This window comes from Danio rerio, chromosome 25, assembly GCF_049306965.1.
Source record: "Danio rerio strain Tuebingen ecotype United States chromosome 25, GRCz12tu, whole genome shotgun sequence".
Taxonomy (NCBI): domain Eukaryota; kingdom Metazoa; phylum Chordata; class Actinopteri; order Cypriniformes; family Danionidae; genus Danio; species Danio rerio.
In genome coordinates this window covers 7,228,706-7,241,771 of record NC_133200.1, presented here as the reverse complement: position 1 = coordinate 7,241,771, position 13,066 = coordinate 7,228,706, and the positions used below count along the sequence as shown (strand labels likewise).

General features: G+C 41.0%; 1 protein-coding gene across 4 annotated transcripts in view; it reads left to right on the top strand.

The window, feature by feature from the left end:
* cspg4 (chondroitin sulfate proteoglycan 4) overlaps positions 1-13,066 on the top strand; it is a 127,358-nt gene extending 114,292 nt beyond the window's left edge. For 2 of the 4 annotated variants that reach the window (XM_073942690.1, XM_073942692.1), the window contains exons 6-11: positions 1,629-1,827; positions 4,016-4,147; positions 4,379-4,539; positions 5,941-6,124; positions 6,520-9,674; positions 11,008-13,066. In XM_073942690.1, the coding sequence (XP_073798791.1) occupies positions 1,629-1,827; positions 4,016-4,147; positions 4,379-4,539; positions 5,941-6,124; positions 6,520-8,330 (2,487 nt within the window). In that variant the 3' untranslated portion in view covers positions 8,331-9,674; positions 11,008-13,066. Of the gene's footprint in view, positions 1-1,628; positions 1,828-4,015; positions 4,148-4,378; positions 4,540-5,940; positions 6,125-6,519; positions 10,353-11,007 lie in introns of those variants that run through there. The other 2 variants (XM_073942689.1, XM_073942691.1) reach the window with 2 other exon arrangements.

Here is a 13,066-nt window from a genome sequence, read left to right as displayed (position 1 = left end):
TTCCAGCCTGGTCTTAGCTGGTCAGGCTGGAAAATGACCAGCTAAAACCAGCTTGACCAGCCTGGTTTAAGCTGGACATAGCAGGTTTTGGCTGGGCTCCCAGCCTGGCTAGGCTGGTGAAGCTGGTTTTAGCTGGTCATCTTCCAGCCTAACCAGCTAAGACCAGGCTGGAAATGGCTGTAAACCAGCCTGGAAGTGGCCAAAACCCCTATAAAACCAGCCTGGTCAACCAGCTAAAACCAGCCAACCAGCCTAGGCTGGTTTAAATGAAGTTTAGTTTTAAACTAATTTCGAGAGGAACACGAGCTCATGATTGACTCAGCTGGCCCACATTAGCTAATCATGATCCTCCAATCAAAGGATCCCAAGTCACTATGGCTGTGTCCGAAATCACCTACTACTCAGTAGGTACTGCATTTGAATTTAAACGTACTACTCGGCTGTTAGAAAAGTACGTTCTATACAGTATAAATGTGAAAAGTATGAATGGAATTCGGGCATACTACATCCGCCATTTTGTCATGGTCATGTGACCTACCTGCGTCAGTTGCGTCGCCTCACTTCCATTCATAAACTCTTTCGCCGGGCATCATAGCAGACCGTGCATAGGATGCGCACTTCAGAATCTCGCCGGAAGTAGTATGTCATCCGGGTACTTCTCGCATACTGATTTTCGGACATACTACTCAGCTCGCATACTATTTTTAGCGTACTATATAGTACGAAAGTTTGCGGTGTCTGACGAAGCCTATATATATCCTCATTTCCTTTCTACAACTACCTTCGTCAAGAAGAAACCCCCCTCTTCCACCTTTATCCAGAATGGGCGGCACGGTGGCCCAGTGACTAGCACTGTTGCCTTGCAGCAAGAATACCAATGGCGTTGGGTCCCTGCTGAGCCATTTGGTATTTCTGTGCGGAGTTTGCATGTTCTCCCCGTGTCCGCGTGGGTTTCCCCCAGGTTCCCCCAGGTTCCTCCCACCATCCAAATGTGCTCTATTTTATAAATAAATAAAGCCTAAATCTTTTTTCTAATGTCTTACTCTCAGGAAGTTCACCTTGGCAGCGGGGGAATTTGAGATCGACCTGAGCTCAATCTCCCCTCGCCCTCCGAAAGCTCAGGGCTCTCTCCTGGGACAGCATGCCAATCAAGCTATGTATAAATTGTGAGCTTAGTGTGAACTCTTGAAGTGTATTTTTACAGAAGGGCGTACATACAATAAAAGCTTGTTTTTACCTTAAAGCAGGGATGTGCAAACTTGGTTCTGGTGGGCCGGTGTCCTGCTGTGTTTAGCTCCAACTTGATTCAACACACCTGCCAGGAAGTTTCTAGTATATCTAGTAAAAGCTTGATTAACTGGTTCAGGTGTGTTTGATCTTGGTTGGAGCTAAACTCTCCAGGACACCGGCCCATCAGGACCAAGTTTGGACACCCCTGCCTTAAAGTAATACTATTAAATTTTTACACAATAAGCTGCATGGCAGCACACAACCCAAAACTTAAACTTCATATTCACCAGGACAATCAGTGACATACTGTTTCAACAATACAACCCATTTGGTCAACTACTGCAATGTCAGTTATTTCCATCTCATAAAACCCCAGTTTGTGCTCTCTCTGCTTTCAGCTGCTAGCTGGTGAGACGTCTGAAATCACTGCCAATATGCTGAGCAGCGATGATGTGGACACGACACCGGACCAGCTGTTTTACTCCATCGAGATGCTCAGCAATGGGATCGTAGCCTTTAAAGAGTCTCCGGATGACAGCGTGGACAGTTTCACGCAGGCTCAGATTAATAATGGAGAGGTTTTATTCATTCATCAGGGTGGGTTGACATTGGTTTCTCTGAATTGAGTCAGTTTAATAAATGAATAAAATATCAGATAGGAAGCAAATATTCTTAAAAAAACACCAGTTAACAGGCACACATAGCATTGTGTTAACAGCTACATTCAAGGCCAGGCCTGGACCACTGCATAAAAGAGTAAATCTGACTCAGAATGCTGCTGAAATCATTCAGAAATGTTATAAAATCTTTGAATACCTCAGAAATAAATTGTATAGAGTGGCAGCATGACACAAACTCTTCAGAAAAGCTTATGCAAATAGCAACAAGCCCATTCAAATTGACTTTGCAAATACATGGGAAAATACTAAAAACAACTGCTAACAACCTTAGCAATACAGCAGCCTCATGCTAATAAAAAACTGCTAACACCTTAGTAATCATATACAGCAACCTCGTGCAGAAAAAAAGAATACCTCACAAGTACAGTACCTCAAAACAACTTAGAAACTGTACAGTAGCATGCTAATAACAACTGCTGACACATTAGCAACCATATACAGCAACCTCATGCAGAAAAAGGCTTCAGAAAACCTTACAAGCTCCTCAAAACAACTTAGCAACTATTCAGCATCATGCTATAAACAACTGCTAACACGTTAGCAATCATATACAGCAGTTTCAAGCAAAAAAACTGTTCAGAATACAGGAAAATTACCAGCTAAATCCAGCTAAAACCAGCTTGACCAGCCTGGTTAAGGCTGGAAATAGCTGGTTTTGGCTGGACTCCCAGCCTGGCTAGGCTAGTCAAGCTAGTTTTAGCTGGTCATCTCCCAGCCTGACCAGCTGAGACCAGGCTGGAAATGGCTGGAAACCAGCCTGGAAATGGCCAAAACCCCTTTAAAGCCAGCCTGGTCGACCAGCTAAAACTAGCCAACCAGCCTAGTATGGGCATCAACTTACTAACTGTATAGTAGCATGCTAATAGTAACTTTTAACACCTTAACAATTATATTCAGCAACTTTGTGCAAAAACAAACCTCTTTAAATATCTTACAAGCTCATCAAAACAACTTTGCTAAACAACTAAACAGCGGCATGCTACTATCCACCTCCAGAACACTTTAGTAATCACACACACAGCATCCTTATGCAAAAAATACCTTACAAGTTCCTTAAAACAACTTAGCATCTATACAGCAGCATGTTATTAAGATTTCAGAACACCATAGCAATCATCTACAGCAGCTTCATGCAAAAAAAACTCTTCAATATACCTTTCAAGCTTCTCAAAACAACTTAGCAACTGTACAAAAGCATGCTAATAGCCCTTTAGAACACCTTAGCAATCATATACAGCAACATTATGCAAAAAATCCTCAAAATACCTTACAACCTCATCAAAACAACTTAGCATCTATACAGCATCATGCTAATAACATTTCAGAACACCTCAGCAATCTCATACACCAGCATTTTGCAAAAAAAAAACTTTTCAGAACCCACATGAAAAAAACTACAGTAGTTAAATAGGCTTCTACTGTTTATTATAGTATCTACAAGCATAGCATAGCATACATTTAAAAAAAAAAAGAGGTGGTATGAGATCATACCATATTTGTAGTTGTTGTGTTACTATACTGACTATAGAATTACCACAACAGATTAAATTAAGTACTTTACTACAGTATGCTGCAAACACTCTAGTATTTACTATTACTATTGTACTAAGAATATCTTAGGAACATGATATAACCAACTTTTACCCATAGCATGTTAAAGCCTATGGAAAATACCATAACATTTTAGCGACTGCATAGCAACATGCTAAGAACACACATGAATAGCACAGAAGATTTTAATGGCTTTCACTACAAATACCACTCTCACCATTATAATCAAAAGTACATTTTAATAGTCTCCGGTGTGTTTTTAGGACACTCATTATTAGTTTTTCATGTGCCAGCAATAGAAGACAAAAAATACCAGAAGATACTACAGTATTGATACAGTTAAAACCCATACATTTTTAAACAGTTACAAAACCGTTATAGATTTGGTTTCTAGTCTTGCTGGCAGTCTCCCAATTATGTGTAAAGACTTTTCACCAATAAAATGGTTCTTTATACGAAAGTGTTGCTTTGATAAATCAAATGAATGTGAAAGAATGATAAGATATGGTGCATATATGGATTTGATCTATGTTTATGGTGTATTTGTGTCTCAGGCTCAGAATCTGGTGGCTTCAGCTTCACCGTGACTGATGGAGAACACACTTCACCTCTTTACCGCTTCTCTGTCAAAGCACGGCAGCTCACCATATCCATGGAAACAAAGGGCGAACTCATGGTCTTCCCAGGTGGGTTCCACACATCCCAGGCTTAAATCCAAATCCCTATCTCTATCTTTCTCTGGAGCAACAGAAAGATTTTTATCGGCAAAAGAGAGAAACTATTGCATTCAACTTCAAATAGGGAATAAATTTATTTTTTATTTTCCTCACCATTTGCATTATAATATCTGAATCAAATCTATTATGTCAGTGTAAATACATTTGAAGCAACATTATTTGTTTGATAATGTTTCCCAGGCACCAGGCAGGTGATCAGTAGAGATATTTTGCGGGCTATAACAAGTGAAGACGGTGATGTAATCACATACTCGCTGGTGAAACCTCCTCGCTTGGGACGTGTAATCAAACCTAACCAGCGTGGACAGTTTGAGGAGATCACCAGATTCACACAAACTGAGGTAAATGTTGTAGATTTCTAAATATGTCATAATGTACTAGCAGCGGGAAACAGTAACACATACAGGTGCATTTCTAGAAAAGTTAGCTATAATTTTCTTATGCTAAATAGTTGCAGTATTGGAGTAAATTGTCTTAAAGCAGGCGTGACCAACCCTGTTCCTGGCGATCGACCTTCCTGCAGATTTCAGTTGCAACCCATATCAAACACACCTGCCTGTAATTATCAAGTGCTGTTCAGGTCCTAATTAATTGGTTCAGGTGTGTCTGATCAGGATTGGAGCTGAACTTTGCTGGAAGGTCGATCTCCAGGAACAAGGTTGAGCGCCACTGTCTTAAAGGGACAGTTCACCCAAAAAAGAAAATGTTCTCACTATTTAGTCACCCTCAGGTGGTTTCAAACTCTTTCTTCTGTTTAACATTAAGGAAGATCATTTCTAAAAAAAAAAAAAAGAAGTTGCAAATGTGTAGCAATTGACTTCCATAATAGGAAAAACAAACATTCTTCAAAATATTTTCAAAAAAAAAAAAAAAACTCAATCTGGTTTGGTACAAGTCAAGGGTGAGTAAATATTGGCAGAATTTGTATTTGAGCTATCCCTATACTGTAATGTGCCATCAAGGCCTCTTCAATTGTAATGTCATTTTTTGCAGCAAGAGGACACTATTGGATGTGTAGATTTTATTAATGACCACCAGAGGGCAGCACTATATTCTCATTAAAGATAGGTTTTATTTGCTGGATTTAAATGAATCTAATCAATTTAGAGTTTAGAAGCTTAAAGGCTGATTTATACTTCTGCATCAAGCACACACGTATGCTCTGGCGCAGCCTGCACGTGGTCGCATAGCCCTCGCCGTGGCTGACACTCAAAAAATTTAACTACTGGTCGCAACGACACGTAGCAAGCTTTGTGATTGGTCGACTTGGTAGTGGTTACAAGCGTGGGCGATGCTGAGAGCCGTGAGCCTGATGGAGCGATTGTTTACAAGTGTTGAGTCGCATGAAGAAGCTCCAGATGGAAACTTTGGTTTTGTGTTTACCTTATGATTGAAGTTGTGGCATGTCCGCCAGTTCCTGCCTCTGAATGAGTGAGTTTGAACTACTTGTAGCATTTTATTTTTTAAAAACAACCCTCGTGAAGAAACTCGATATAACCTACTGCCAGCTAGCTTTTCGGAAGTGTTATTGCAGAGCAACACAAACAACACGCAGAAGTATAAATGCATGACTACGTGCAAGGCAGGTGCCGTGGGTCACGCCAATCACTCGACGCAGAAGAATCAATCAGCCTTAACACTACATTCCACAATTGCTGTAATTAGTAGCTGCATGAGATGCTTCAGCTTCTGGTCTGTTTTATGGATAGTGTTAAAGGATGTGCTTCCTCTTGTGTGTTCAGTTGGATGCCGGTGCTGTGTATTATGAACATCAAATGCCATCCAAGCCCTTCTGGGTCCTGAAGGATTCTGTTGAGCTAGCCCTCAAATCACCGCCAGCAACAGAGCTGCACCACAGCCTGCCGGTCACTGTCTCATACTACGCAGCCAATCGAAATGTGTCATCCCAGCTCTGGAAGAACAAAGGTAGCTGCCATGTTAGTGTTGTTTTCGTGAGTTTGGGTTCGATGCATGGGGCTCTTTGTCATTTGATACAAAAGTGAACATAAGACTGATATTAAGGGCTAATGTGATGGGAATACAATTAGGGTGCAATACAGGCAGCATTAAAAAATGCATTAGTATCATGAGTCAGTGTGGTTAGAGTTTCCTTATTTCAGTCCAGCTGTAATCAGTGATCAAGTGAGAAAGCTTATTAAGGTGTTTAGAATTGCTAAAACACAACAAGTAAATGATCGTTAGTTAAACTGTAAATGGTAGTGGCCCGATTGGGCTGCAATTGAGGAATCTTGTATGGTATTCTCTAGGCCAGCGGGTTGACTCTTAAAAGTAGTTTGATTGTTTTCTTTGGTGTATTACAGGTGTATCTGTGGTGCAGGGTCAGTCTAAAGTGATCGACAGCTCTGTTTTGGATGCCTCCAATCTGCTTGCTAGCTTGCCTGAGCAAAAGCGGGCAGGACAAGACATTGTCTACGAAGTACGCCGGTTCCCAGTTCATGGACGACTGTCTCTTGGAGGGTCAGATCTGCCACACGATGCTCCCCGTTTTATTCAGGAAGATGTGGCACGTGGGGATCTGGAGTACCATCACGATGACTCCGGAGCATCTTCGGATAGCTTCGCTTTCCGTGTCCATCTGAACCCCAGTGGTCGCACCCCGCAAGTCCAGCCTGGTGCCGTGGTTTTAGAGGAGATCTTTTTGATCTCCCTCAGACGACGAGACTCAAACCCGCCAGAGCTCGCAAGCTTGGACCTGCTTCTGGAAGCACTGCAGGGCTCCACGACCATCATTTCCAAAAACTACCTCAACACAGTCGACCAAGACAGCACACCAGACGAAGTCCAATTCACCATCTCCAAGAGTCCTGCTAATGGATATCTCATCTACACAGACTCAGGAGACAGAATCAACAAGTTCAGCCAGGAAGATATCAACTCTGGGCGGGTGGCTTTTGTCAGTGATGGAAGCCTGTCTGATGGTTTCATGGAGTTTACAGTGTCAGATGGGAAACACCAAACAGACCCTCACACGCTGCATATTGGAATCCTGGCCAAATCCCTAATACTGAAGAAAGCTCCAGAGATCCAGGTAAAACAGGGTGATGATGAGACACTAATCACTGAGGACATGTTGAACGCTTCTACTGGAGGTCCCGTTGAGGAGGAGGTACTCTATAAAATAACCAACGTCCCAAAATATGCTGCTGTAATGGTAGACAGACAGCCAACCTCAGCTTTCACACAGAAGCAAATCAAGCAGGGAAGAGTAAGTGTCCGATTTGTGAAGTCCACCTCCCCAAGAGACAGCGTGGCCTTTGTTGCTCGAAGCAGGGCAGCGAATGTATCCTCAGTCCTCAACATTACTGTGAAACCACTGGCAAAGGTGGCACAAAATCCCCTGCTACCCAGAGGTGCTACTGTGCTTGTAGACAGAAAGTTGTTGGACGCTACTCCTCTGGCCAACAAAACCAGAACATCTCCAACCTTCAGCATGATTCAACAACCTCAAGGAGCTCGGTTTGTCAAAAGGGGTGGGCTCGATGACGGACAACCAGTGAGCTCTTTCACTCAGCAGGATCTGGATGAAGGCCGGGTAGCTTTGGAGATCTTAAACACAACCGGGGGCCAAAACGGTGGAGGTCAAAATCAAGATGAAGCACGGTTTCTCCTAAAGGCGCATGGCGTACCTCCTGCAGAATGTGTCTTGCCCTTCCACGTGGTTCCTTATGATCCTTCCAAAGTTTATGGAGCCACATTGCTCAAGGTGCCACCGGTGTCGGTTTCTGACAGCAATGAAGCAGGTCAACCTGAGCCCCGGTGGAGGGGAGATGGTGACAAGACTTCAGGCAGCACTTCAGCAACTCCTGTGGTGTCTAGAAGGAATACTCTGTGGGCTATCCTTATTCCCATCCTTGTCATCCTCCTACTTGTGCTCCTGGCTGGACTGCTGGCATATTACCTGGTCCGACGCAACAAAACCGGTAAACACAATGTCCAGACAGTGGCAGCAAAGCCGAAGAATGGGGAAATGAGTCAGGAAACTTTCAGGAAAACGGATCCTGCAAACAACATCCCAATGTCAAACATCGACTCCAAAGGGGCGGATCCTGAGTTAATACAGCACTGTCGGACAACAAACCCAGCACTAAAAAAGAACCAGTACTGGGTTTGAAATTGGGAGGTGACCGGACACTTGTGTGTTTCAAGGCCTTGAATCATTCCAGTCAGTGTTATATAGTTTTTGCCATTATTGATGCTTATGAATTAAAGATCAGCACAAATTTGAGTGTAAGGTTTCTTAGATGGCACAACCAGATCTATCTTTGTAGTCACATGGTCATTTCTGAGCTGAGGTGGAAGCAACTTTTAAGGTACTTTTGGACAAAAACATAACATGATATGTTTGAACAATCCCTTGTATGTATGTTTAGGTAGTAAATGGTTTAAGATCTTATTTTTCAGTGTTTTGTAAGGTTATGTTTTGTGTTTGTGTCGCTTTTAAACACCAATCAGTATATTTTTTCCAGCAGCGCTTTTTCTTTTGCTATACATTGTGTGATTTGCAATTGTGCTAACAATTTGTTGCCTTTGTTATCACTTGTTTAAAGGAGGATTTTCTGTACAAAGCAAGTTAAGCTCTATAGACAGCATTTGTTAGACAGTATGGATTACCTGGGAAATAACAAACAGCACTAAGTCTATGGGGTAAGTCATTGCACTGGGATAAATATTAAAATACCTTTGCACTGGGTAGTTATAGGAACTTCTTCTCTGGGGCTGTTGTCCTGGTTGCATTCCCACCTTTACTGAAAAAGCAATCAGTTAGACTAGGGGTGTCAAACTCAGTTCCTGGAGTGCCGCAGCCCTGCACAGTTTAGTTCCAACCCTGCTTTAACACACTCACCTGGAGGTTTAAAACAAGCCTAAAGGACTCAATTAGTTTGATCAGGTGTCTTTAATTAAGAGTTAAAGCTAAACTATGCAAAGCTGTGGCACTCCAGGAGTTTGAAACCTGTGAGCTAGACCCATATATAGGGGCTTTAGCACTGGGTAGTCATTTGAACTCAGTTATAGGAACTACACACCAGGCCACTTCCCTGAGAACAAAATTTTCCCACTGGCCGTTTTACGGTTGCATTCCTATCTTCCCTAGACAAGCAACCAACTAAGCCCATCTAAAGGTGCTTTCAACTGGGTGGTTATAGGAACTAGTCACCAGGCCACTTCCTGAGAACAAACATTTTCCCACTGGCCATTTCCACTTGTATTCACATCTTCACTTTAAAAAAAAACCAAGCAAGCATATCTATAGGGACTTTCAACTGGCTAGATATAGGAACTCAGTTTTAGGAACTACCAACCAGGCCACTTCCTTTTTTCGTTTTAACATTTTTTTCCCACTGGTCATTTGTCAGTTGGATTCCCATCTTCTCTAAACACAAAACCAACCAAGCCTATATATAGGTGCATTCAGCTTGGTAGTTATAGGAACTAAGTTATAGGAACTGCCCTCCAGGCCACTTCCTGAGAACAAAGTTTTTCTCACTGACCATTTTCCAGTTCTATTCACATCTTCACTTTAAAAACAACCAACCAAGCCTATCTATAGGGGCTTTCAACCGGGTAGTTATATGAACTACCCACCAGGCTACTTTTTTTAGGGAACAACATTTTTCCCACTGGCCATTTCAAAGTTGTATGCACATCTTCACTTTAAAAACAACAAACCAGGCCCATCTGTAGGAGCTTTCAACTGGATAGTTATAGGAACTACCCAAAAGGCTACTTTTTTAGGAAACAACATTTTCCCAGCTGGGCATTTTCCAGTTTTATTCACATCTTCAATTTAAAAACAACAAACCAGGCCCATCCATAGGAGCTTTCAACTGGATAGCTATAGGAATTACCTGCTAGGCCATTTTTTTAGGGAACAACATTTTTCCCACGAGCCATTTTCCAGTTGTGTTCACATCTTCACTTTAAAAACATCCAACCAAGCCCATCTATAGGGGCTTTTAACTGGGTAGTTATAGGAACTACCTACCGGGCTACTTTTTTACAGAACAAAATTTTTCCCACGAGCCATTTTCCAGTTGGATTCCCACCTTCCTTAGACATGAAACCAAACAAACCTATCTATAGTTGCATTCAGCTTGGTGGTTATAAGAACTAAGTTATAGGAACTACCCTTCAGGCCACTTCCTGAGAACAAAGTTTTTCCTACTGGCCATTTTCCAATTGTATTTCCATCTTCCCTTAAAAAAACAACCAACCAGGCCCATCTATATGGGCTTTCATCAGGATAGTTATAGGAACTAGGCCCCAAGGCCGTTTTCTGACAACCAGAGCAGTACATTTCAGATTTGAAACCCTCTGGAATGCATTACCCCATAGACTCCCTTATGCTTATTAGGAACTTATTTTCTGTAGTAATTGACAGCATAATAGTCATAAAAGCCATAAACTGAAAGTATGATTTTTATTTTATTATTATTATTATTATTAGTGCGTATGATGTAAGCTACATAGTTTTGGGGCAATAAATGGTGGCTCTGCTCCGTTTAAATCATAGGTAGATTAAAAAAAGGTGGAAAATGCAGGCAACTACACTGAAATTAAAACCAACATCATTGGATATATGGGGTAGTGAGAAGATATCAGTGTTGTTTCTTTAGGTCAGGGGAGTTTAAACTCGGTCCTGGAGGGCCGGTGTCCTGCATAGTATAGCTCCATATTGCCTCAACACACCTGCACAGATGTTTCTAGGAAGCCCAGTAGGAGCTTGATAATCTAGACCAGGTGTGTCTGATGGGGTTGGAACTAAACTTTGCTGGAAACCGGCCCTCCAGGACCGAGTTTGGACACCCCTGCTTTGGGAGTCTTATTCTTTGACTTCAGAAACCACAACTCTTTGCTGAGCTCTAGTGGTAAGGCAGAGTATCACAACACAGTCATTGTGAATGGAGAACAGTTTAAGACACCAGCACATGTGAATTTGCGCAAGATCTGACAGCTTGAGGAAATTTTAAGCATACTCTGCCTTAGTTTTGTTAGATTTTTTGGTATTAGCACCTCGTGCCTGTTTGGAAATATAATCATTTCACAGTCAAACCTCTCACTTTTGACATATGAAAGGGCTGTGAAATTGCGTGTAAATGAGAATTCATGTTTACTAATCATCATACAAGTGTGCTAAAGTAAACCAAGCAGCCTTACCAGGTGCTTTTAGTTATTTTTTTATAAATCTATCTTTTTTACTTCGTCTGTCGTGTTCGATTTTGTCCGTCAAATGCTTTCATCCACTGCACTGATTACAGGCACTGAAGAAGTGTAAAGTTTTTCCTTTAGAACTGCAGCCACGGACAGGACGTGAGTCAGCGGGGGCTGTTTTCAGGCCGCGTTCCGATTGGCTGCAGGGAAGATGTGAGGTCATTAATCCTCAGGCTGCGGCGACTATTTTTCCAGAGCCCATGTGAGCGCAGTTTAAAACATTTCGTTTAAGGTTTAATTCTAGGAAAACATGTCAAGTTGTCGCATGGATGGATAAAAGCATGTCTGAGCATTCACGTTTATGTCTAGGGTTTACAAAAACCTCTGCCTTTTGAGAAGAATAAAGCATTTCTGCAGAAGGAAAGCGAGTTGAGCTGACTGAAATAAGTTGGAAATACTATACAGTTAAAGAATTATTAGCCCCCTTTGATTTTTTAGATTTTTAAAATATTTTCCAAATGATGTTTAACAAAGCAAGGAAATTTTCACAGTGTGTCTGATAATATTTTTTCTTCTGCAGAAAGTCTTATTTGTTTTATTTTTGCTAGAATAAATGCAGTTTTTTATTTTTTTTAATAACAATTTTAGGGTCAAAATTATTAGCCTTGTTAAGCTATATATTATTTTTGATAGATGTTCGAATATGTTTAGAAATGTGTTGGAAAAATCTGCTCTCCGTTAAACAGAAATTGGGGGAAAAAAATAAACGGTGGGGGGGGGGGGGTGCTAATAATTCTGACTTCAACTATATGTCATTATAAACCACTATGACTTTCTTCCTTCATCGTCACTGTAACTTGATATTCTTTTATGGTACTTTTCAAATATGCATTTAAAAAAAAAAGCAGCCTGAACATTTTTCTAAATATCTTCTTTTGTGTTCCACGGAGGATAGAAAGTCATACGGGTTTGGAATGAAAGGTTTCATTATTTTATATGTTTACAGAAAGAATGCCCACTTGTTCTCTCTAGACTGCAGTAAATCTCGTATAATTGGATGTGTTAATCAGTTGTTGTTTCCTTTTTGACAACACTGACGTTCCTTATAATCATGGACCAATCCTGCTCATCATTCCAGAGTTTAGTTTTAGAGATCGATTCCCACAGTACTGCATATTGAATTTATTTCATTGTAGATCTGATTTTTCCCTTTATTAATATTAACTGCATATATCCTGCGGTTCGATATCTCATCTGAAACCTCTCAGGATGTTTGTGTTTGTGTTTCTGCAGGGCAGAATTGAGATCACATGAAAACTCAGGACATCAATGGTGTTTGTTCTCCGGGTATTTATACCAATATATCAACCTTAAACCTGAAAACCATGTACAAATCCCCGCAGTTATCTTCTTCTTTTTTTTTGTCCTTGGGTCGGTTTGCTTGTAAATATGTTGTGGAATCACATAAACCTGTCATGAGAATCAAAATGCACTTTCCTCCAGCTCTTTGAGGGTTTCATTTGTGGGTGAGAGTATTCATTTCCAGTGTTAATATTTATTTTTAGCATCTATATTCGGTTTAGGTTTTGCTCTTTTAAATAAAAAGGTTTGTGAACATGCATTTCATTTTGATCCTATAGAAAATAATAATAAAATGTCATGGTCCCAACAACTTTAAATAAAAAGTTAAAAAAAATG